Here is a 22997-nt window from a genome sequence, read left to right as displayed (position 1 = left end):
CAGTACTCATATATATACAGCGGGGATAGCACAGCAGGTAGGGCGTTCGCCTTACAAGCGGCCAACATGGCCAACCCGAGTTCGATTCCTCCGCCCCTCTCGGAGAGCCCGTCAAGCTACCGAGAGTATTCGATATGCCAGACACAGTAACAACCAAGTCTCCAATGGAGACGTTACGGGGCCCGCTCGAGCAAATCGACGATCAATGGGAGGGCCTTTACCTTACCTTACCTTACTCATATATATATATATAAGAATTTATATATTCTTATATATATAGTTATATATAAGAATTTGTGCAGGTATTAGAAACAGTACAGTGCTGAAGAATTATATGGTGGTGAGGATTATGCAGCCAAATATGATAAATATAAAAATACCTATTGAGGGCTGGGAAGCAAGTGCTACAGTGGGTAAGGCTTTGCTCTCAGCTCATCAGGAATGATCCTTGAGCACAGAGTCAAAAGTAAGCCCTGAGTGCTTCAGACTGTGTCCCGAACTCCCATCCCCAAAACCAAAACAGAGCAGAACACAAAATACCTAAAAAATTGTTGAATGAGTACCAGTGATTTTTTTTTTTAATCACTGGACCGATAGCACAGCGGGTAGGTCGTTTGTCTTGCTTGCAGCCGACCCAGGTTCAATTCCTCCATCCCTCTGAAAGCTAAGAGAGTATCCTGTCCACACAGCAGAGCCTGGCAAGCTATCCGGGGCGGATTCAATATGCCAAAAACAGTAATAAGTCTCACAATGGAGACATTACTGGTGCCCGCCAGAGCAAATCAATGAACAACTGGTCAACAGTGCTACAGTGGTTTGTTTTGTTTTGATTTTTTGTTTTTTGTTTTTTTTGGGGGGGGGTCATACCTAGTGATGTTCAGGGGTTACTCCTAACTCTGCACTCAGGAATTACTCCTGGCAGTGCTTGAGTCAGGCACGTGCGAGATTGTACTATTGCTCCAGCCCCAAGGTATTTCAATTGAAAAAACAAAAGTGGGCGCTGGAATCACAGCACAGCAGTTAGGGCACTTGTCTTGCACACAACCTACACGAGTTTGATCCCTGGCATCCACTATATTGTACTGAGCACTGACTGCCAAGAATAATTCTTGAGCACAGGGCAAGGAGTAACCCCTGAAAATTACTGGGTGTGGCCCCCAAACCAAAATCCGGAACAAAACAAGTGAATTTTTGGGCTGAAAGCCATTAAAAAAAAAAAAGCCCACTGAATAATTATACCCCCGGCCACTAAAAAAAAAAAAAAAGTGTTTTTTTAGGCCTCTCAAGTAATGCACAGAGGGGTGGCTGACCAAGAGGCCAGGAAGTTCAAAGACAAAGTCTGAGGATGCAGAGCAGCCAGAGCACCTGGTATTGGGGTCATCTGGGCCACCCAACTGTACAGGTAAAGGAGGTGTCTCCAAGGTCACCCTAGGGGGGGTGCTTGAGGAGCTTTGCGGTTCGAGGGTTTGAACTTGTGCTTCAAGCATGCAGAGCACCCAGGAGCACTGGGCAGCTGTCCCGGGACCCCAGAAGTTGTGACAGCAAAGGGGATGGGAAGGTGGGCGGAGCCACGACATTGTGGAAGCACCCGTCTCGGGGACTCGAGTCAGCCGCCCGCCCTCGGGAGCAGCCCCCGTACCCCACGGTGCCCCGCTTGGCTTCCTTCCCTAGCCAGCCCGACTCCCCACGGTTTTCTGTTGTGCAGGTGGTTGCCTCAGTGATACCCCGCGGCTGACCGGGGAGGCTGGTTAAGGGACTAAATGTTTCGCGTTCAGGACCTTTCTTCGGCGAAGAAGCTGCGGACCAACGGCCGGTCGGACGTGAGTGCAGACCTTGTTCGGTCGCCCCCACCCCGATGGGCAGCTGGGAGGGTTGGGGGGGGCGCCCTAATCCCCGGGACGGGCGGTACTGAGAAAAACGGGCGCATTTGGCCACAGAGAAACAAATTAAGGGGTGTGTTAGGCAAACGGCCAGCGTGGAATGCTTGTTGGCCACGCAGATATTTAGATATTTCTGAAAGTCCCGCCACACTCCAACTACCTGACTGCAACAGGATAAACAGCTCCATCACGGGGTAAGCAATCGTGCTCCGGGCCAAGTCCCGGAGATGGAGGAGGGCTCGCCTGGCCGGCCGCCTGCGAACGGTCAACTTGCTGTCTGCAGACTCGCTGCTGCGAAATGCGGGCCCAGCCTCCACCCGGTACCTACTGCGCCAAGTCTCCAATGGGAATCCGGACTAGCTCGGAAGTAAGTCTGTTTCACTCCGCCCTTGTCTTCTTTCTACTGGAACTATACCTAACAAACGACCAAGAAGGCTCAAATCTTGGTTTGGGGGTGAAACTTTCTGTTATTGCAGAAAGTTTGAGTGACAGCGGGAATTCTTTGAAAGTTTGTGTCTATGTGAAATTGCATATCGAGCTTTTATTTTTACTGTGATTTCATTTTTGCAGCAAATGGGATTACGATTAGGGATGTGGTGCTGGAAAGATGACACCAAAACTCTTGAATACAGAAGGTAAATTTTAACAAAACTTTATTATAACTTTTGTCAAAATTACATAGGTTAAAATAATAAGGCAAGCAATACAGAATCATATTACACCTGCAACAATGACGGCAAATTTTACAAGATATAATTGTAGCACTGTAGCACTGTCGTCCCATTGTTCATCAATTTATTTGCTTGATCCGGCACCAGTAATGTCTCCATTGTGAGACTTGTTACAGTTTTTGGCATATCGAATATGCCTCTGGTAGCTTGCCAGGCTTTTCCATCCGGGTGGGATACTCTCGGTAGCTTGCCAGACTCTCTGAGAGGGACGGAGGAATCGAACCCTGGTTGGCCATGTGCAAAGCAAATGCCCTACCTTACCTGCTGTGCTGCTCCAGCCCAAAAGATATAATTAGATTAGAAAAAATAATCCCCGGTGACTATTGAAAGTGTATAGCTTGACTGCCTGAGGTAGGGAGGGCGCTTGGCTTGCACATGATTGACCTGCATTCATTTTCCAGCACCCAAATGATCTTTCGTGCCCCGCCAGAAGTAATCCCTGAGTACAGTCAGAAGTAATCCCTGAGCACCATCGGCTGTGGCCAAACACCAAAAACTAAAATAAATAAAAGTATAAAGCTTATGTATTTCTATTTATTATTTTGTTTTGGGACCATACTTAGCAGTGTTCAGGTATTACTCCTGCATCTGTACTCAGGCGTCACATCTGGTATGCTTACATGACTGTATATGGTGCCAGGGATAGAACTGGACTTTTAATTTACTTCATTCTGTGTTTCCATATTTTTTCTTATCACAAAGTTATACATATATTGAAAAACAAGCTCAAATATGCAGAGATAAAATGGGGAGATTCTGCCACAATTCCACCAGTTTACCAATATTAACAGTTAATACCTTAATTTTATGTTTTACAATCTGGTAAATTTTATTTTTTATCTTGTGATGGATCATTCTAATCTAATCTACAATCTTTGCAGTTCTGACTTTTTTTACTGGTCTTTTTTCCTTATAATATTACTTAAAATTAAAAATATAGCGAGAGGGCTGAGCATTAGTAAGGCAGGTAGGGTGTGTGGCTGGCCAGGTTCGATCCTCGACATTCCATATGGTCCCCCGAGTACTGCCAGGAGTAATTCCTGAGTGCAGAACCAGGAGTAACCCCTGAGCATTACTGGGTGTGACCCAAAAAGCAAAAAAAATATATAGAGAGACATATAATTATTTGGATATTATATAAGGTATTATTACATAATATATCATTATAATAGGTCATATTATAATTTTTACACTATATTTCAGGCACATACCTATGGCTACAGGGAAAATGGTATAATGAGCCCTGATATATGCTATTGATAGTAGTTTCTTCATATTGTTGCATATTCAGTTTTTATTCGTATTTTTCTATTATGTAATGCTTTTATTTTTATTTAATTTTGGGTTTTGGGCCTGGTGATACTCAGTTCTTACTCCTGGTTCTGTGCTCAGGGATCACTCCTGGTGATGCCCAGGGGATTGAACAGGAGTCAGCTGCTTGCAAGGCAAGAGCCTTACCTCCCATGTGTAATGCCTTTTAAGTTTGTTTCAGTGAGGTTCCAACTAGTTTCCACACATTTCAATGTGAGTTTCATTTGTCTCTTAATCAGTGAATTTTTTTTTTTTTTGTGGAGATGTGGGAGGGATTCCTGGAGGTGCTCAGGTAACTATGTATGTTCCAGTCTTTTGTGCCTTACCCAGTCCTGACATTTTAAACTTTTGATATCTTGACATGACTCTCAGGAATAGTGGAAAGACAAAGGAAAGAGGAGCTAGATAGGGACTGGAGATATAGTACAGTGAGCAGGCCATATGCCTTGCACATGACTACCAGGGTTCAATCTCGGGCAGCACATATGGTCGTTGAACCCTGTCAGGAGTAATCCCTGAGCACAGAGTGAGGAGTAAACCCTGACCACCACTAGGTGTAACAACCCCCTGCCCCTCCCCCCCACTCTGCCAAGTTCCTTCTCCCAAAAGAGGAACTTGACAATAATTAGAAGAACTGATAGAAAAGCACTGAGGCACTAGTAGGTTTTCTAACAAAGGACATTGGAGTGGGGAAGTGATCAGAACTCACAGATGCTAAAGAAAGTTCTAGTTGGGGTCAGAACAGAGTCAGGCATCTCTCTTTGGGTGCGGGAGAGATTTGAACTGCACCTGAAAATGCTCAAGGCTACACTTGGCTCTGTGATTCTGTGATCAGGGATCACTTTTTTTTGGGGGGGGTCTCAGAAGATCATACATGGCGCTCAGATCCAATTCTATTGGTCGTATGTAAAAGGCAAGTGTCTTAGTTGCTATGCTGTCTACCTGATCGCAACAGAGACCTTTTGAACTTAACAAAATTGAGGTTACTTGGGACAACCTAGGTGAAAAAACAGGAGGATGGTAGTTTTAGGAGAGACTGTGAGATGAAGATGAGAAACTAGTGCAAACTAGACTTAGGAGTGTGAACCAGCCAGAAAACATCTGCCTCCTATTATGAATCCCATCCCCAATACAGCAAACCAAGCAAATATGTAATTAAACATAGAGACAAGCAAGAACTGTAAGGTTGCTAGTGAAGAAGGGAATAAATAGTGGTCTTTAGGAATCTACTAACAGAAGAGACTTTTTTTTGGTTTTTAAAGGAAAATCTCAGGGGCTAGAGAGTGAGGACAGTGAGTAAGGTGCTGACCTTGCATATGACCAACCTGGCTTTGATATCTAGACCCCTCCCCCATAACAACCCCCCAATAATCCCTTTGAGCACTGCCAGGTGTGACCCTCAAACCAAAATTAATAAATCAATAAATAATAAAGAAAAATCTCAAGTTTAGAAGAAAGAAATGGTACAAGGAAATTTTGGAGAGATAGAACAAGGGCAAGACACTTGCTTGGCACCTATGGTCGACCCATTTGAATACCTGGCACCATGTATGTTCCCTCAAGCAATGCCAGGAGTGATCTCTGAGTACAGAGCCAAGAGTAAACCTTGTGTCCCACTGGGTGTGACTCATCCTTCATGCCCCTCTCCCCCGCAATATCACAAGATTGGAAATGGGATCAAGAGGACAGATTAGGCTAGGAAAAGACAGAAGCTACTTTCCTACTGAGTGTAGGGAGGAGGGAATAGTAAAGGCCAGGGAGACTGAGCAATTTGAAGGTACAGTTTAGACTTTGTAATTTACTGAAAATAAAAGACACTTCTGAGCTGTTATCAGAAAGGGAATCTGTGTTGAAGTGCTGTGACTAACACTGTCACCAAGATTGCTGCTCTCCTTGGGTCTCACTCACCAGTAACCGCTGCCACGAACTATGCTGGGAATCTGGACTACCAAGTCACCCAAATACCCTGACCCAGGTTGGGAGCATTTTCCTAAAGCCCAGGGGAGAGAGAAGACAGAGGCTTCACAGGAGAGGCAATAGCTAAGCCAAGACTTGAGGAGATAAAGGGGAATTTGGTTGAGAAGCAGGGAGTATATTTAAAGCAGAACCCAAGATGTGTGAAGATCTGGGACACATGTGGGACTGCAGGTGGGTCTGAGTGTTCACAGCCAGTATGGCATCAGGAATGGGCCTTGCATACCATGCTGAGGAACCTGAACTTTATCCAGAGAGCACAGAGGAGCCATTAAAAGTTTTGAGTCCAGATATAAACTGTGATTGATTTTTATCTTAGGAAGGTGATCCTGGTTGCAGCATGGAAAACAGTTTGGAGAAGTACAAATCTAGTGCTGGGGAAATCAGTCAAAAAGTATTTGTGGGACTGCAGAGACTGATGTGGATGCTTTGTACGTAGGAGTCCTGGGTTTGAACCCTAACATTGCAAGGTCCCCTGAGAAAAGAGGCAGAAGTAATTCCAGAGTACTATTTAATGTGTCGCTTCCTAAGAAAAGAAGCAGCAATTGCATAAATTAATTTTTTTGTATTTTTTGATTTAGATTTTTATTAGTGAAACACCATGAGCATAAATTCATTTGATGTTTGATGGTGGCTAACACTGAGATAATAACAGTGGGAAAAGAGGGAAGTATAACATAGGGGCCAGAGAGCTAGTACAGAAATTGACCTGGATTCCATCCCTAACACTGCAGCATCCTCTGAGCACAGAGTTGGGAGTAGCTGCTGAGTACTGTCAGGTGTGGCCAAAAGCCCTCCTCCCAACCCCCCTTCCAATTGATTAGTGGGCCGTGAAGACTGAGGGCAGTGTACCATTTTCTAACGCAGATGCATGAGTTCATGATGGTACTTGATTGTTGAGATGGAGAACATAAGAGCAGGAAATACAAGATAAAGAGAAATGAATTCAGTTTGGGACACACTGATTTTGATGTATTTGTAAGAATGCCCCAAACATAGGTGTTGAATCTATCAACACCTTTTTATATATCCGCAGAAGGATCTGAACCTTAACTTAGTAGTGTTGATGGAATGACTCAGAGGAAGTGAGATGATTAATCAGATGGGACCCTGGGAAGCCCTCACTTAGGGAACATAGCTAAGGAGCGCAGCTTTATAAAGAGACTAAGAAAAAGCAAGATGAAGGGAGTGGGAGACAATTTTCAGTAATTGCTAGTGATTTTTTTTAGTGATTTCCAATCTACAGTGAGCATAGGCTCACGCCTTTAAATCTAGGGCAGAGTACTCACAAAGAGAAATCTGTCTCACCAGCCAAGCTAAAAATTATTTGTGAAGTAAAAAGCCAGTTAGAGAAGTGCGGAGTATAGAAATATGTCCAGGGGCCAGAGAATCAAGGGCTTAGCAATAAATGCTAGAACAATTTACTGAAGACATACGTGTCACAAATTTCAAACACTGGGAATGGCTCAGCCTCTCAGCCTTAATTCTTTTTTTTTTTTATTTATTTTTTTTTATTTATATATTTTTTTTTTAATTTATTTTTTTTTTTATTAGTGAAAAACCATGAGGTACAGTTATAGGCTTACAAATTTTGTGCTTGGGTTTCAGTTATACAATGATCAAGTCCCCATACCTCCACCAGTGCCCGTCATCCATCCCCATGGGTCCCAGCATCCCCCCCCTCATCCCCCCCCCCCCCCGTCCCATCCTGCCTCTGTGGCAGGGTATTCCCCCTTGTTCTCTCTCTCTTCTTTTGGGTACTGTGTTTTGCAAGAGAGGCTTTGAGTGGCAATCATGTTTGGTCTATCGACTACTTTTAGCATGCTTCTCCCACCCTGGGAGGGCCCTCACAACACCCTTCATTTGGTAATCTCTTCTCTATCTGAGCTTCCTTTTCACCTAGAGCCTGTGGCTGGCCTTCCATTCATGGAGCAAAATTCCTGGTACTAATCTCAGCCATTCCTGTGTGTCACTCTCACTTTTTGTTGCTTTATGTTCCCCAGATGAATGCAATCTTTCTGTGTCTATCCCGCTCTTTCTGACTCATTTCGCTTAACATGATACTTTCCATGTAGTACCACTTGTGTGTAAATTTCATAACTTCATCTTTTCTAACAGCTACATAGTACTCCATTGTGTAAATGTACCAAAGTTTCTTTAACCAGTCATCTGTTCTTGGGCACTCAGGTTTTTTCCAGATTCTGGCTATTGTAAAGAGTTCAGCCTTAATTCTTAATCAGTAAAATGGAAGCCATGTACTAGATGACCTTTTAGTTGTCCTTTTACCAAAACATTCTGTGATTTATGACTTTAAAATTCTCAGTTCAAAAAAATAAATAAAAAAAATAAAATTCTCAGTTCATTTCACTTGGTCATAGAATGTCCTTCAAGATAGTTCTAAATGAATCTTTCACATTCTTCTCTCATCTCAAATCCTCTCAAGGAAATTGATATGCAAGAACCTTTGAATTATAGGGATGAGACTGGGAAAAGGATAGGAGCAGTTTTACTTGCTATTGACTTTGATTATCTGTATCTTTTTTTTCTCATGTTCAGAGAAGAGAAATCCTAGGGAGAGTTGGTCACCCAAAACAACTTTTCTATTTATTGAATCACTGTGAAATATCAAATTACAAAGTTATTCATGATTGAATTTCAGACATACAATGATTGAGTACCAATCCTTCATCAGTGTCCCTTTCCTTGCACCGATGTCCCCAGTGTTTCTTCTACATCAAAACCTGCCTCTATGGTAAACACTTTCCCCTTTCCCTTTAAGGCACTGTGGTTTGCAATAATATTACTGAAAGGATATGTATCATGCATATCACCTTACCTCCTTTCAGCACTCAGGTCTCATCCAAATTGACCACTTCTCCCTATTAATGTCAGACGGGTCCCTTCCCTATCCCAACTGTGGCAAGCTTCCTACGAAGGAACAGTTCTGCTGCCTTTTGAATCCATTGTCTTTGAGCATTATTCTCCTACAATGCTTTTTTAAAAAATATCCCACAAAATAGTGTGAATGATCATTCGTGTCTGTCCCTTAGCCTCTGACTCATTACACTCGGAATTATATGCTCCCTGGAGCAATAGCACAGCGGTAGGGCATTTGCCTTGCACACAGCCAGCCCGGCCGAGCCGGGTTCGATTCCTCTGCTCCTCTCGGAGAGCCTGGCAAGCTACCGAGAGAGCAAAGCCTGGCAAGCTACCTGTGACGTATTCAATATGCCAAACACAGTAACAACAAGTCTCAAAATTGAGATGTTACTGGGCCTGCTCAAGCAAATCAATGAACAACGAGAGGACAGTATATGCTCCAGACCCAACCATGGATCAGCAAATTTTATGACTTCATTATTTCTAATAGCTGAATAATAGTATTCCGATGTGTATATGAAGTAAAGCTTCTTTTCTTTTTTTCTTTTTCTTTTTTTTTTTTTTTTTTGCTTTTTTTGGGTCACACCCGGCGATGCTCAGGGGTTACTCCTGGCTCTGCACTCAGGAATCACTCCTGGCGGTGCTCAGGGGACCATATGGGATGCTGGGAATCGAACCTGGGTCGGCCATGTGCAAGGCAAATGCCCTACCTGCTGTGCTATCGCTCCAGTCCCACTATAGCTTCTTAATACAGTCGTTTATTCTTGGGCACTTGGGTTGTTTCCAGGTTTTGGCTAGTGCTGCAGTTAGCATTGGAGTGCAGATGCCTTTTCTATCTTGAGTTTTGGGTCCCTTAGGGTAAGGGTATATTCCCAGGGGTAAAATTACTGGGCTATATGGAAGTTCAGTGCCTAGCCTATATTTCTTTATTGCTTAATTGTACTCTTTTGTTAGTTAAGCCAATTACCATTTGGTAATGCTGGTTAACAATTATTGAGTTTAAAGAGCTTTAGTTAAGTTATGAATCCTAAAACTTCCATAGCAAGAATCAAGACCCTTAGAAGAATTCTTAGAAGTGACAACTGAGGTGGCTGAGTGAAGCAGTACAGCTCTGTATCTAGAGTATCTGAGCCCCAACCCTGAGTTTGACATTTACTAAAGTTATATTGGGCAAATTATTCAGTATCTTTCTGAGATTTAACTTTGATTTATTGTATGTACATACATATTATATAAATATATTTTACTAATATTTTCTTCCTGGGAGAGTCTGGCAAGCTACCCGTGGTGTATTCGATATGACAAAAACAGTAACAATAACAGGTCTCATTTCTCTGACCCTGAAAGAACCTCCAATACAGCAGCGTTGCGAAAGACGAGTAAGAAGAGGCTGCTAAAATCTCAGGGTTGGGCGAATGGATATGTTACTGGTGCCCACTCAAGTAAATCGATGAACAACAGGATGACAGTGATACAGTGATACAGTGAATATTTCTTCCTGGTTTTTTTATGAAGAATAAGTGAGACTATGTCTCGAAGTGCTGGCATGTGCTGCCATCACTATTTCTTGGGCCAAGAAATCCTTCTGAATTGATTGTGAGTGTTTCTTATAAACTTCCCACAAAATTTTCAGCTGAAATTTTATTTATTTATTTTTAGTTAGAGCAATAGCACAGCGGAAGGGCGTTTGCCTTGTGCACTGCTGGCCTGGCTGAGCCGGGTTCGTTTCCTTCGCCCCTCTCAGAGAGCCCAGCAAGCTACCAAGAGTATCTCGCGCTCATGGCAAAGCCTGGCAAGCTACCCATGACATATTTGATATGCCAAACACAGTAACAAGAAGTCTTACAATGGAGATGTTACTGGTGCCCGCTCAAGCAAATTGATGAACAAGGGGAGGACAGTGCTACAGTGCTACAGTTGGTGATATTCTGAAGGCTGAAGATAGCTAGAAATGTGAAACCTGAAAATTTTCATCTTTTTCCTGATATTTATTTCTCATATAACCAGATGAATTGAATGCTATGCCTCATACTATTTTCAGTCTCCACTCATAATAAATTCTACTCCTAATATTTATATGAACCACTATCAGGATATTATTTGCTTTCTTAGGAAAGGTTCTAGTTCATGATTTTTCTCATTTCTATTACAGCTTTGTACCTACAATGGAGTATAAAGAAAAAGGAAAGAAAGGCAAAGCAGTTCACTTTGCTGAAAGTGATGGCACAGCTTCTGACAGGTAGAGTCACTTCCCAAACCGTGGGCAGTATGACCGATGCTATCTCTACAGGCTCTTCAGAAAACACCCTGGGATAAAATACAGATGGCAGCAAGGAAAGAAGCACTATTTCATAGTTCTGTTGGGAGTTACACTAGTCTTTTACAATGCATCCTTGTTAATGCTAATTTGGCTAGGAGCAAATCTGGCTTTTTATATAAGGTTAAAAACCTGAAAGTGAATATAGTATGAGACTAACACCCAAGGGCAGTAGAGACAAGGGCCAGGAGGATTGCTCCACGGTTGGAAGCCAGCCTCATGTGCTGGGGCAGTTGGGAAATAGAAGGAACCACTGAGTCGATGAAAGTTAGAGGGATGGCTCGGGATGAGAGATGCATGCCGAAAGTAGACAAAGGACCAATTGGCCTCTCAATTATCTGTATTACAAACCGTAATGCCCAAAGAGGAGAAAGAGAGAGAGAGAGAGAGAGAGAGAGAGAGAGAGAGAGAGAGAGAGTAAAAAGTTCTTGCTATAGAGGCAGGGGTTAGGGTTGGGTTGTGGTGGTGGGAGGAATACTGGGGACATTGGTGGTGGGAAATGTACACTGGTAGAGGGATTGGTGTTAATCATTAAAAGGTAAAGGTAAAGGCCCTCCCGTTGATCGTCGATTTGCTCGAGCGGGCCCAGTAACGTCTCCATTGGAGATTTTGTTGTTACTGTGTTTGGCACATCGAATACATCACGGGTGGCTTGCCAGGCTCTGCCGTGTGGGCGAGATACTCTCGGTAGCTTGCCGGGCTCTCCGAGAGGGGCGGAGGAATCGAACTCGGGTTGGCCATGTTGGCTGCGTGCAAGGCAAATGCCCTACCGCTGTGCTATCGCTCGCACACCAGGTAGGGCGTTTGCCTTGCATGTGGGCAACCTCGGTTCAATTCCCAGCATCCCATATGGTCCCCTGAGCACTGCCAGGGGTAATTCCTGAGTGCAGAGCCAGGAGTAACCCCTGTGCATCGCTAGGTGTGACCCAAAAAGCCAAAAAAAAAAAAAAAGAATAGAAAATAATAAATTAACTTTTATATAAGGCCCTCCCGTTGATCATCGATTTGCTCGAGCGGGCCCAGTAACTTTTATATAATTAAAAAAATTTAAAGCCTGAAAGTGATAGTGGCATTGGAATTAGACCTGTTTGGGGGTGGTGGTGGGGAAAATTTATATTTACGTTTTGTACCAGGCAGTGTGCATTCCTCTGACTCTTAGTAAAGTATTTAACAAAATACATTCTGAGAAGATTCAACACTAAATGTCAGCCACACATACGGCAGTGCACAGAATTCTTATTACTTTATAGTAAAAGCATCTACACCTCAGGATGGATTAAATACCAACCAATTACATACAAACAAACCTTTCAAAGCACAGCTGGCGATCATCATACTCCCCAAACAGGTTTACTGATAAGAGAATTGGTTTTCGAGAAGATAAGTCTAAAACCTCAGAGAAGCGAAGTCAGCAAGGCACTGTCACCCTCCATGATGCTAAATGTGAGTAACTGTTCCTCACCCTCACTCTGGTGTCTGGTGGGCATCTCCTGTCCCTCCATAAAATGCCATCTTGTCTTCCCTCCAGTTGTTGCTTTACTTTTCCTACAAGACACGGAAATGCAGCGGATTTGTTCTTTCACAACTTTTATGAGGTATGGAATGCCTGTGAGATATTTTGTTCTGAAATAATTCCATCTGGTAAAAAGTGACAATTCTGAGTTTTGGAGAAAGGGCAGGGAACTGGTTTTACGGAGTTTGGTCTCAATGACCAAAGAGGGGAATTCATACACTACAGCCCTCACCCCAGAAAGTCCTAGGACATGGAGTATGAAGATCAGGTAGTTAGAGTTCCATAAAGACTACAGCCTATTCATTTATATGACAAGTGAGGAGATCCCACTTATCAAAGATCAGTTTTCTCCACTAGATATGTTTAGCTGACCCAAGCAAGCACTAGGAGTATGACCCTGTGTGAGATTTTTCTTGTTGCTTGTTTTTTGTTTAGTTTAATTTTGTTTGTTTTTGATCCTTGCCCATGGTGCTTGGAGGTCTCCCAGCAGATGAGCATGTGGTGCTGGGATCAAACCCTGGGCCCTGCACATAAGGCCATGCCTTATCTCCCTAGCACCCCATAATATTTTTTATGAGAAGCTTCATGTTTAAAATATATTCACCTTATTTTTTTCTTTCTAATTTCATCATAGGAATAAATATCTTGACAATTTTCTCATGGCATTATTGTACTATTTAGCTCACTTCTTGGAAAAAATCTCACTGGAAAAGAAGCCCAAGAGCTATATGGTGTAAGTGCTTTAAGGTTTTTAAAACCATTTCAGTGTTTTATCACTTCCAGTACAAAAACTAACTGTGATTATGAGTAAATAAAAAGGGGTTTTAAATCTTTGAGTTATGCTAAAACTTACTAATTGGGAGTTCACCAGTATTAATATATATACTTTTGGACTCTACTCTTAAGTTGTGCTCAGAAGTGACCCCTGGTGGTGTTTTGGGGAACCCTGTGTGGTGTCAGGGATTTGAAAGAGGGTCAGCTGCATGGAAGGTAATCATCCAACCTCTGTACTAACTCTCCAGTCCAGCTCATGAGTTTCTAAAAACCACTGAATAATTCAGATGGTATTCTGTATAAAATAATACCTCAAATGATATAGACCAGCACTTCCCAATAGAAATATAATGAGAACCACATAAGTAATCTAAAATTTTCTTATAGCTAAATTTTTAAAGGCAAAAATGCAGATGAAATTAATAATAATAATGTATTTTATTTAACCCAATGATACAAAAATATTACTATGGTAGCATGAGGTCATTATTAGAACATTATTGGTTACTCTTTTTGATAGTAAATCCTTGGTGTCTATTTTATATTTACTGAATCCAGACTCTTTCTACTAAGTGCTCAGTAGCTTCATGTTGCTCATGGCCACCACAATGGAAGCACAAATAATGTTTATTTGCTTTTGTTGATCACCAAGTTTTTGCTGAAGTACTTTTAAGTGTCTGAATTTTTCATTTAATTTTATTTTTGATAGCACAGTGGGTAAGGTGTTTGCCTTGCATGCGGCCAACCTGGCCGACCTGAGTTCAATTCCTCCACCCCTCTCGGAGAGCCCAGCAAGCTACCGAGAGTATCTCACCCGCACGGCAGAGCCTGGCAAGCTCCCCGTGGCGTATTCGACATGCCAAACACAGTAACAACAAGTCTCACAATGTTACTGGGCCTGCTCCAGCAAATCGATGAACAACAGGAGGACGGTGATAGTGACAGAAATATTTTCACAATAACTCATTACATTTAATATTCAAACACTAATCCCACCACCGTGTACCATGTACATCAGTGGGCTAGAGTATGAGAGGTAACATGGCCACGAATGCAGCCGAGTGCTCCACAAATTCTGAAATTTAAAATATGAATATAGAGCAGATTCACTCATGGGTTAGGCCAATGTTGCTCTCTGGGCCATTGATGAGATTATATGGTGCCACTGAGGGCAGTTTGTGGGTGTGACTGCCAAGTTACTGGAAAACTTGGGAGCTGGGGAGAGGAGGCCCATTCCCTCTCCAAGTGAGCTTGGAGATTTCAGCCATAGGTCCTGCATACCTGGGTTTTTCTGCAGGTTCTCTCGTGAGTGGAGCTCATCCAAATCTGTGGAGAGTGGCCTTGAGCATGACTATGGTTGAGTTCTGGAGTTTTTTGGCTGCCAGGGTTCTCCTGGGGTGGGAAGGAAAATTCAACCTACCTCTCTCTGAGCGGCCCTGGTGAAGACAGCCTGGTGTGGGGTCAGGATGTTCTGTGTTGCTCTCTTCTGAGAGCTTTATTTCAGAGTCTTTGGATCTTGGCCCTTGATGAGATTATATGGTGCCTGCTGAGGAGGAGGGGAGGGAGTTTGTGGGTGTGACTGCCAAGTGTCTGACTTTTTTAGAAACAGAAATTAAGCAATATTTAGGATGCCTGAAATGATATCATAGAAAATATTTTCTATATCATATCATAGAAAAGAGTAAGATTTCTTAGGCTACATATGGAGAATTTAACTGCTTTTGGCAGAAGTAGCTGAGAGTTCCACACAGCAGGGCAAGAATTTGGGGGCTCAGAGTCTAGGTGACCTTTTGAATCCCTGAAATTTTCCAAGTGTCCAGGCTGCCTGTCCAGTGCATGTGGAATCAACCCAGTGATTTAGCCACTGGGAGTGTGGAGAAGAGCTATTCATTTGTTACCACAGAAAGTTTTCTTGTTTCTTTTTAAAAACTGTTTCCAAAATACATGATACTTAATACAAAATTTTATGGATAGATAAATGCGCCTGGATAGCAGTTTTATAAAGTACAAAAAAAATAAATCAAATCCCACTGCTTTGGGAAAGCCATCATCATCTGCGACATCCATGTTATTTCAAGGCTGCATTTCACAGCGGGCAGCCAGAGACCATGAAGCGTTTCTATGGCAGCAAGTGAGAAGGCTCAAAGACATCTGTGGGCTCAGAAGGCTTGAGGAGTCTTACTTCTTTTCTTCTTTCCCAAGAAGAAAACCAGACTTTTGAATATATATATATATATATATACGTGTATATATATATATATATATATATATATATATATATATATATATATATTTGGTTTGCAGCACCAGGAATTGAATGCAGGTCTTCAGTATGCAAGGAATGAATTTTCCACTGGACCATGTTTCCTCCTGGCTCCCAGCTTATATTTTGTAGGCTGTTTGCTCTCCTAATTCTGAGAGTTCATGCTAATACAGCAGAGAAATGTGATATTTTTGTTTGAATTGTAATTGAAATAGTTGGATTATGCTGTTTACACTTATGTTTATGCTGAGCATAACTATTGCCCCTCCCAACATCACCAGAATGCCCGACACTACTGTCTTGATTTAATTTCTAGTTCACCTCTTCCTCCCTAACTTTCCCTTGGGGGCCCAGTTCTGTATTCAAGGTTCAAGGACTTGTTATTAGATATCATCCATTTCCTTGCATTATTTCTTTAAATATCACTTATGAGTGAGAGCACCCAGTATTTCTACTTCTTCCTCTGACACTTTCCTTAACATAATACCTTCTATTTCTATTCAAGTCATAGCAAAAGGTAAGAATTCATCATATCCAGCGATACTCAGGGGATACAATAAAATAATTTAAAAACATCCTCATTTGGGGCAGGAACCACAGTACAATGGGTAGGGGATTTGCCTTGCTTGTTGCCAACCTGGGTTTGATTCAGGCATCCTATATGGTCCCCTGAGCACTGCCAAGAATAATTTCTGAGAGCAAAGCCAGGAGTAACCCCTGAGTATCATTGGGTGTGCCCCCCAAACAAACAAAAAATCCTAAACCAGAAAGCTAACTCAGTAGGTCAGTGTCCATGCTTTGCATGTAGGAGGTCTAGGTTTGATTCCTGGCACCGAATGATCCCCCAAACTCAAGAGTGACCCCAAAACAAAAATAGCAACAGCAACAACAACAAATCCCCCACAATAATCCTAATTTCAGAAGAACAATTATGAACCTCCTTTTACAGATGAAGGAGCTATAGATCAGAGAGATTCACTAGTTGACAGGGTATTATGTAGCTGGTAATGGAATGGACCACTGCTGTGGTGCCCCCCACCAAAATAATAATAATAAATCATAAAACTTTTAAAAAAGTTCTCTTTTCCAAACTTCACCCATTTAGGGTTAAGATTTATATAGCTTATGAGCAAAGACACAATTTTTATGTAGGAGGTATAGATCTGATCCTGCAGCACTGCATGATTCCCTGAGTAGTGCTGGAGGAACAACCGAGCACTGAGCTTGGGAGTATCCTCTGAGCTACTGCTAGGTATGGTAAGCAGTTTTAAATACCATATGTATTTTCCAAGTTACTACAGTCTTCATTATTTAGTGGCAGAACTTTCTGTCAAGCCAATATTAATTTATTGACTTTCCCCATTAAGAAACAGTATGTGGTTAGGACCTTGGTGCCTGACTTAAATGCTACAACAGACATATGCTAAGTTAATAAAAGTCAAAACTTAAAACAGTTCCTGGCTGTTATTACTGAAGCCTGTATTACAACTTCTTTTTTCCCTTTATTTAGAATATTTTTGAAATTTACAGTTTGTCTGATAATAATTGCATTGAATATTTTCAAGATGCAGTAGATTTTCCCTGTATATAAAAGTTCATGATCAATTTTATGACCTTGTAAATCACAGTGCTTAAATTAATAATGTGATCCTTGACATTATTATCAAATTTCTCCCAGAAGACTATTCCTGGGCTTGTTTTAAGTACTACGCTCTTCCCAGACCTACTGAACCAGAATCTTGGAAGGGGTTGGCATTGGGATCTGTGCTTTGAACAAATCCCCCAAGTGAGCCTATCAATGTTACAACTGAGTATGGTCTCTGCCCCACTGCATCCCCAAATTGTGAGCCATTAGCCTAAGTAAGACTTTCTAGGTGTTTCTTGATTGCATTCTCTGATTTTCAGTAGCATGAAGAGAATTTGGGATAATGGCAACCCTGGCAAAGAATGAAAGAGGGGTGAGCATGGGGACCGCTGATAGAAATAGGGATACAGGCCCATACTGGTCTCTGGGACACTTGTGAGGATGTGTTTGGATTCTTTAAAATTTGGGCGTTTAAAGCTGAAGAAGCTTACTTACTCTATTCCATAAACTCATTTTATTTCAGTGACTCACAGGCATTATCAGCACATGTAGTGCTTTCTGCTCTGAAATATATATCCTTTAACCCACCTCCTATCGTTGTCATCAGTCTGTCACCAATATTAGCAGGGGCAGTCATTTGTCCTTTATGCTTAGAGTGTATTTCACTTGCTTAAATTTGTTTTGTTTTGTTTTGGGGTCATTCCCAGCTGTACTCAGGGCTTATTCCTGCCTCTGTGTAGAGGGACTACTCCTGGTGGTTTTGGGGGACCATAGGTGGTGCTGGTGATTGAACCTGGGTCTGCTGTGTGCAAGGCAAGTGCCCTACCCACTATTCTATCACTCAAGCCCCTAATTTTTTTTAAATCATTAGGCTGGAGGGGAAAAAAACAGCGATATTTCATTTTTTAATACTAATACATTGGACTGTCAGCTTGCCTAAAATTAGATTTCTGACATGCTGTAACCTAAGAACAGGTTGCCTTTTAGAGAGTTCATTTGCAATTCAATTGGTGCTAGGGCCATGTTTTTACAAGGAAGCAGGACTATCATAACTCATGCCAAGTTTCCCAGGGTAGTCATCCACAGATATCTTCTTAGCAAACAGAACGAAGAGCAAACAAACACTGAGTAGTAACTCTGAGCCCCCAGACTTAGTACTACATGAAGAACTCAGGGGAAACTGAGGTGGGTTAAAAGTCTCCGTGGTTGTTTTAGCAAAACAGCAGGGAAAATGGGCTGTCAACTGCCTCAGAAACCAGGTAATTGGTTAGTTAAGTTATACTGTATAAATTAGGACTGCCTATATATAGCACTGAGCATACATAGAATCATGTATAGAAAATGTAAAAAAAAAAGGTAATAGTCACTTGGACAATCTGACTTGTGTACACTAGTTTGGTAATCAGGGGACTTTAAGGCTTTCCTCTGTCAAAACTTGGATAAAACAATAAGAGGATAAGGGAAATTGTCCTCTTAAAATTATAAGTAAAAAAGCCTTAAGTTCCCCAATTAATATAGACATTGACCAAAATTAATTCAAATGATCATATTCTTTCCTAGGGGTCTGGTGGAGAAGAAAGAGATGGAAATGGTTATAAGTAAGTTAGAAGCAGCCCAGGTATACTTGGCACAGAGGTACTGTTCCCTTGTTCTTGGCTTGGGCATGCCTGATAAACATCACATGAACTGTGGCAAGTAAGTGATCACTAAGGATTTCATTAGAAAATCACTTGTTTATATAGCTAATGTATAGATATACACACATATTTGTAAAAATATTACACACATCCATGGGCTTCACATATGTAGGACATGTACTCTATCACTTAAACTACCTCCTGGCCCTTGTAATGTGATTTTTTCAATAGTTCAGAACCCTAGGGGTTAGCCCTAAGCTCTGTACCCTTTAATGAATAAATTAGACTTTAAAGTTTATAGACTAAAGCTGTAGACTTTCCTTGCTTTGGTTTCCTTGATTTTTGTTTGTTTGTTTGTTTTGGGGTCACACTCGGCGATGCACAGGGGTTACTCCTGGCTCATGCGCTTAGGAATTACTCCTGGCAGTGCTTGAGGATCACACAGGATGCTGGGAATCGAACCCGGGTCAACCATGTGCAAGGCAAACGCCCTACCCACTGTGCTATCGCTCCAGGCCCAGTTTCCTTGATTTGTAGCTAAAAGTTTAGTATAGTCTTTTTTTCTTGGGGGGCAGTGGGGAGTGGGGTTTGGAACCACACCTAATGGGATTCAGAGGTCATTCAAGGCTGTACTCAGGAAACCATTTATGGTTCCAGAGATCAAACCAACTCTGCATGACAAGTTCCTTAATTCCTATTCTATCTCTCCGGCCTGAGTCACTTAGTATATGGTAAGAGGCAATATGAAAACATCGTAACAGGAAATCTTTGGGTTTTACTCCCAGATTTTCTTTTAGAAACCTGCCTTCCAGGGTTGAATATGCAGTGGCTTCACTCACCATCTTGACAGACACTTTCACATCCCATCTGGTTCTCAGCCCTTGGCAGGTCCATGTTGAAATGTCTAATGTATGGAATAGACCTATGTTCATTTTGTCTCCATTTTATTTTGTTGTCAGTGACCATAACCATTGTTTAAAAATTGGGGGCAGGGGAGTCAGAGAGCATGGGTAGGGGGCTTGCCTTGCACACAATCAACCTGGATTCAATCCCTGGAACCACAGATGGTCCCTTGAACCCTCCAAGAGTGATCCCCAAGTACAGAATTGGGAGTAAGCCCTGAGTACTGCTGGGTGTGGCCCCCAAGTCAAAACAAACAAAACCAAATAAAAATCATATTTTTTTCATTTTAAACTTCTGTTTAATTTTTCACTCTATACTTACTTCCATACTAACTTCCGTGCTATTTTTTATCACCTTTCCACTGTTCTCACTTCCACAACACTCACAGAACCAGAAATATTCAGAAGAACATATTTCTTCACTGACTTCTTTATTATGAAGTTAAAATCACACACTTTTTATTGAAACTTACTTGGAAAGAAGTGAGGGGAGAGAGAGGGAGAAGCACATGTTTGTGAGAGAATACAGACTTCTCCAGAGGACAAAACATGCAAACAAAAGAACATGTTCAAGGGAGAAAACTGGCTTTAAGACAAGATTACAAAGGAGTCTTTCAAAAGTTAGGGTTTGGTAATCTTAAAAATTGGCAAATTTTTACAGATCACTGCAAAATGAATTACCCTCTCAACTTATACTTGTGATTTATTATATTGCAGAGAGAAAGTATCAGATACACAAAAAGACTGGAAATTCTTTGAGGTGAGTCACTTATATTTTGGGTTTTTTTTTCCTTTGAAACATGAAGCGCAACAGTAACTTAAATCTTTTTCAGCTGTATGTTTTAATTTTTTTATTTTTTATTTTAAAAATTTTGGCTTGTTTTTGGTCACACCCAGCGGTACTAAGGGGTTACTTCTGGCTCTGCATTCAAGAATTACTCCTGGTGGTGCTCAGGGGATCATACGGGATTGCTGGGGATTGAAGCTGGGTTGGCTGTGTGCAAGGCAAATGTCCTACCTGCTGTACTATTACTCCAGTTCCCAACCATGTGTTTTTAATAAATATAGGATATTCTTTGTAGAAAGGAAAATTGCAGTTCTATAGCACACCTTGCACTTTTGGTCTGTTTTCTTTCTGCAAAGGTGAGTCCATCTATACTATATATACAGTTTCTCAGGCATGTTGAAATATGGGTTGTCTGGGTTCACTTCTTTTCAGCAGTGATATACACATGGATAAAAATTTATTATCATTGGGGCTGGAGCGATAGCACAGCGGGTAGGGCGTTTGCCTTGCATGCGACCGACCCAGGTTTGATTCCCAGCATGCCATATGGTCCCCTGAGCACTGCCAGGAGTAGTTCCTGAGTGCAGAGCCAGGAGTAACACCTGTACATTGCCGGGTGTGACCCAAAAAGCAAAAAAAAAAAAAAAAAAGTTTATCAACATTGCGGTTGGTTCTGGATTTTTACCTGTTTTCTGTCATAGGCCTTTTTTACTTTCTGTACATATGTTGCTTGGATTGTCTTCCGACGTCAAAACCTCACAGAGATTGAAGAAGAAATTGGGAGGCTATTTCGTACTGATATGTTCAACATTCCCCGAAGGAAACGTGAGGATGAAGAATCAGGAGGGCAGAAGAAACGCATGACTTTTGTAGAGTTCAGGTCTGATTTTTTACTTTCCTTGGCTCAAGGATCTTTCTAGGAAATAGATTGATGTGACCTACAAATCACCCTCCCCCCCCCCACACACACATACACACTTTTGTCCCACAGGAGAATGATGACAAAACGACCAGCAATTAAGAAAGCCACTGATCTGCGTTCTCCAGTCATGTCTACACTGCTGCCATCCCTCCGACAGAAAGCTCAGAATGTTGAGAAGAATTACCATTTAACCACAGGACACAAAAAAGCCTGGTGGAAGCGTGTGAATAACCTAAATTCTGTGCCCATGCCAATGTGAGTAGCCTGAGGAAAGGGAGAGGAGACCCTAGAGCCATGAGGGAGGGACAGGGCCTTGGGTACCTGTTTCTGCTGGGAAACAGCCAAAGCAAACACTGCTTCCGCTGAGTGTCTGCTCTTCTGCCACCACCTTCCATTCAGAACTGCATTTGCTATACTCATCTAGACTCAAAAACATTGCAAGAAAGTTATTCAGGAATTCAAATATTCTAGAATGCAGGAGTGAGCAGTAGATTCTGTCAAGCTGAGTTCCCCCCACCCCCACCTCCATTAAAGTTATCTTTGGGAAGCATGTGAAGGGCAAGTAAAGAACTTTGCCATGGACTCACTCAGATTTTAAATCTACATTTAAGTCCAGGCTGGTGGTTTGTGGTTATAAGAAAAGCATCAAGAAAGTGTGTGTGTGTGTGTGTGTGTGTGTGCGCGTGTGCGTGTGCAGGAAGGGGGGGGAGAGAGAGAGAGAGAGAGAGAGAGAGAGAGAGAGAGAGAGAGAGTCTTAGCTCTGATATACATAGTCAAACACAACTACAGCCAGAACCGTACAACTTTGTCCTTGGCATAACTGCTTCAACTATACCATTTTTGTTTTCAGAGTTGGCATCTTGGGAGAGCCCCGGAGACTGTTCAATCCCCACACCCTTCTACCTCTTGAGCCTGAAGAGAAGATAAAACCAGCTGGGAAAAATTATTACTTGATAGAGAGAAACAACCTAGAGGTTCAGGATACACTGGACCTAGTCATGAAAACACTGCGCCCCCAAGCTTCATTCCCTAGATAATCTGGTACTCTACATTGCTGCAGTTCAGTCCCTGGATTTGAAGTAAACTACCATTACTTAATCACTTTATATAGGACTGATGTTTGCTATTATTAACCTTTTGAAATTGCTCACATTAAATAACTCAAAAAAACTTTTGAAAGCTTATTTTTTTTATATTGAACAGTTAGATTTGGAACTGATTTACTCCCTTAAATTTTGTGTGGCTAGAGTACTGTAGTAAGATATTGAGTCAGTATATGCATTTTATTCGTTTCTGTTTGCTTTTGCTTTCTGTGGAGAGTGTTTTTAGTACATTTGAAACTTTGATTAAAAGGGAAGTTAATGATAGTACAGCAGGTAGGGAGCTTGCCTTATATGTGGCTGACCCAGGTTCCATCCCCAGCTCCCCATATGGTTTCCTGACACCGTCCCCACCCAGGATAGGGGCATTACTGAGTGTGGCTGCCCCACCATAAAAAGAGAAACTAAATTGTTTTAAGCA

At 41.9% G+C, this 22997-nt stretch overlaps 1 protein-coding gene across 1 annotated transcript; it reads left to right on the top strand.

The window, feature by feature from the left end:
• The first annotated feature begins 1993 nt into the window (after nt 1-1993).
• PPP1R36 (protein phosphatase 1 regulatory subunit 36) lies at nt 1994-22565 on the top strand. The gene is made up of 11 exons (XM_056133173.1): nt 1994-2247; nt 2451-2515; nt 10929-11015; nt 12442-12536; nt 12622-12688; nt 13241-13339; nt 18789-18923; nt 20485-20527; nt 21256-21434; nt 21546-21731; nt 22327-22565. Exons 1-11 carry the CDS (start codon nt 2179-2181, stop codon nt 22511-22513), a joined length of 1212 nt encoding a protein of 403 aa, XP_055989148.1. The 5' UTR covers nt 1994-2178; the 3' UTR covers nt 22514-22565.
• The last annotated feature ends 432 nt before the right edge of the window (nt 22566-22997 follow it).

The sequence above is a fragment of the Sorex fumeus genome, unplaced genomic scaffold (assembly GCF_029834395.1).
Source record: "Sorex fumeus unplaced genomic scaffold, SorFum_2.1 ptg000098l, whole genome shotgun sequence".
Lineage (NCBI taxonomy): Eukaryota > Metazoa > Chordata > Mammalia > Eulipotyphla > Soricidae > Sorex > Sorex fumeus.
This window is presented reverse-complemented; position numbering and strand designations above follow the sequence as displayed.

What these genes read in the sequence shown, in the direction of transcription:
- PPP1R36 (XM_056133173.1), top strand. Translation starts at nt 2,179, where the DNA reads ATGCGGGCCCAGCCTCCACCCGGTACCTACTGCGCCAAGTCTCCAATG. An exon ending in AAGCCCAAGAGCTATATGGT is followed by an intron (nt 13,340 to 18,788) that starts GTAAGTGCTTTA and finishes ATTCTTTCCTAG; the next exon opens with GGGTCTGGTGGAGAAGAAAG. An exon ending in AAGACTGGAAATTCTTTGAG is followed by an intron (nt 20,528 to 21,255) that starts GTGAGTCACTTA and finishes TTTCTGTCATAG; the next exon opens with GCCTTTTTTACTTTCTGTAC.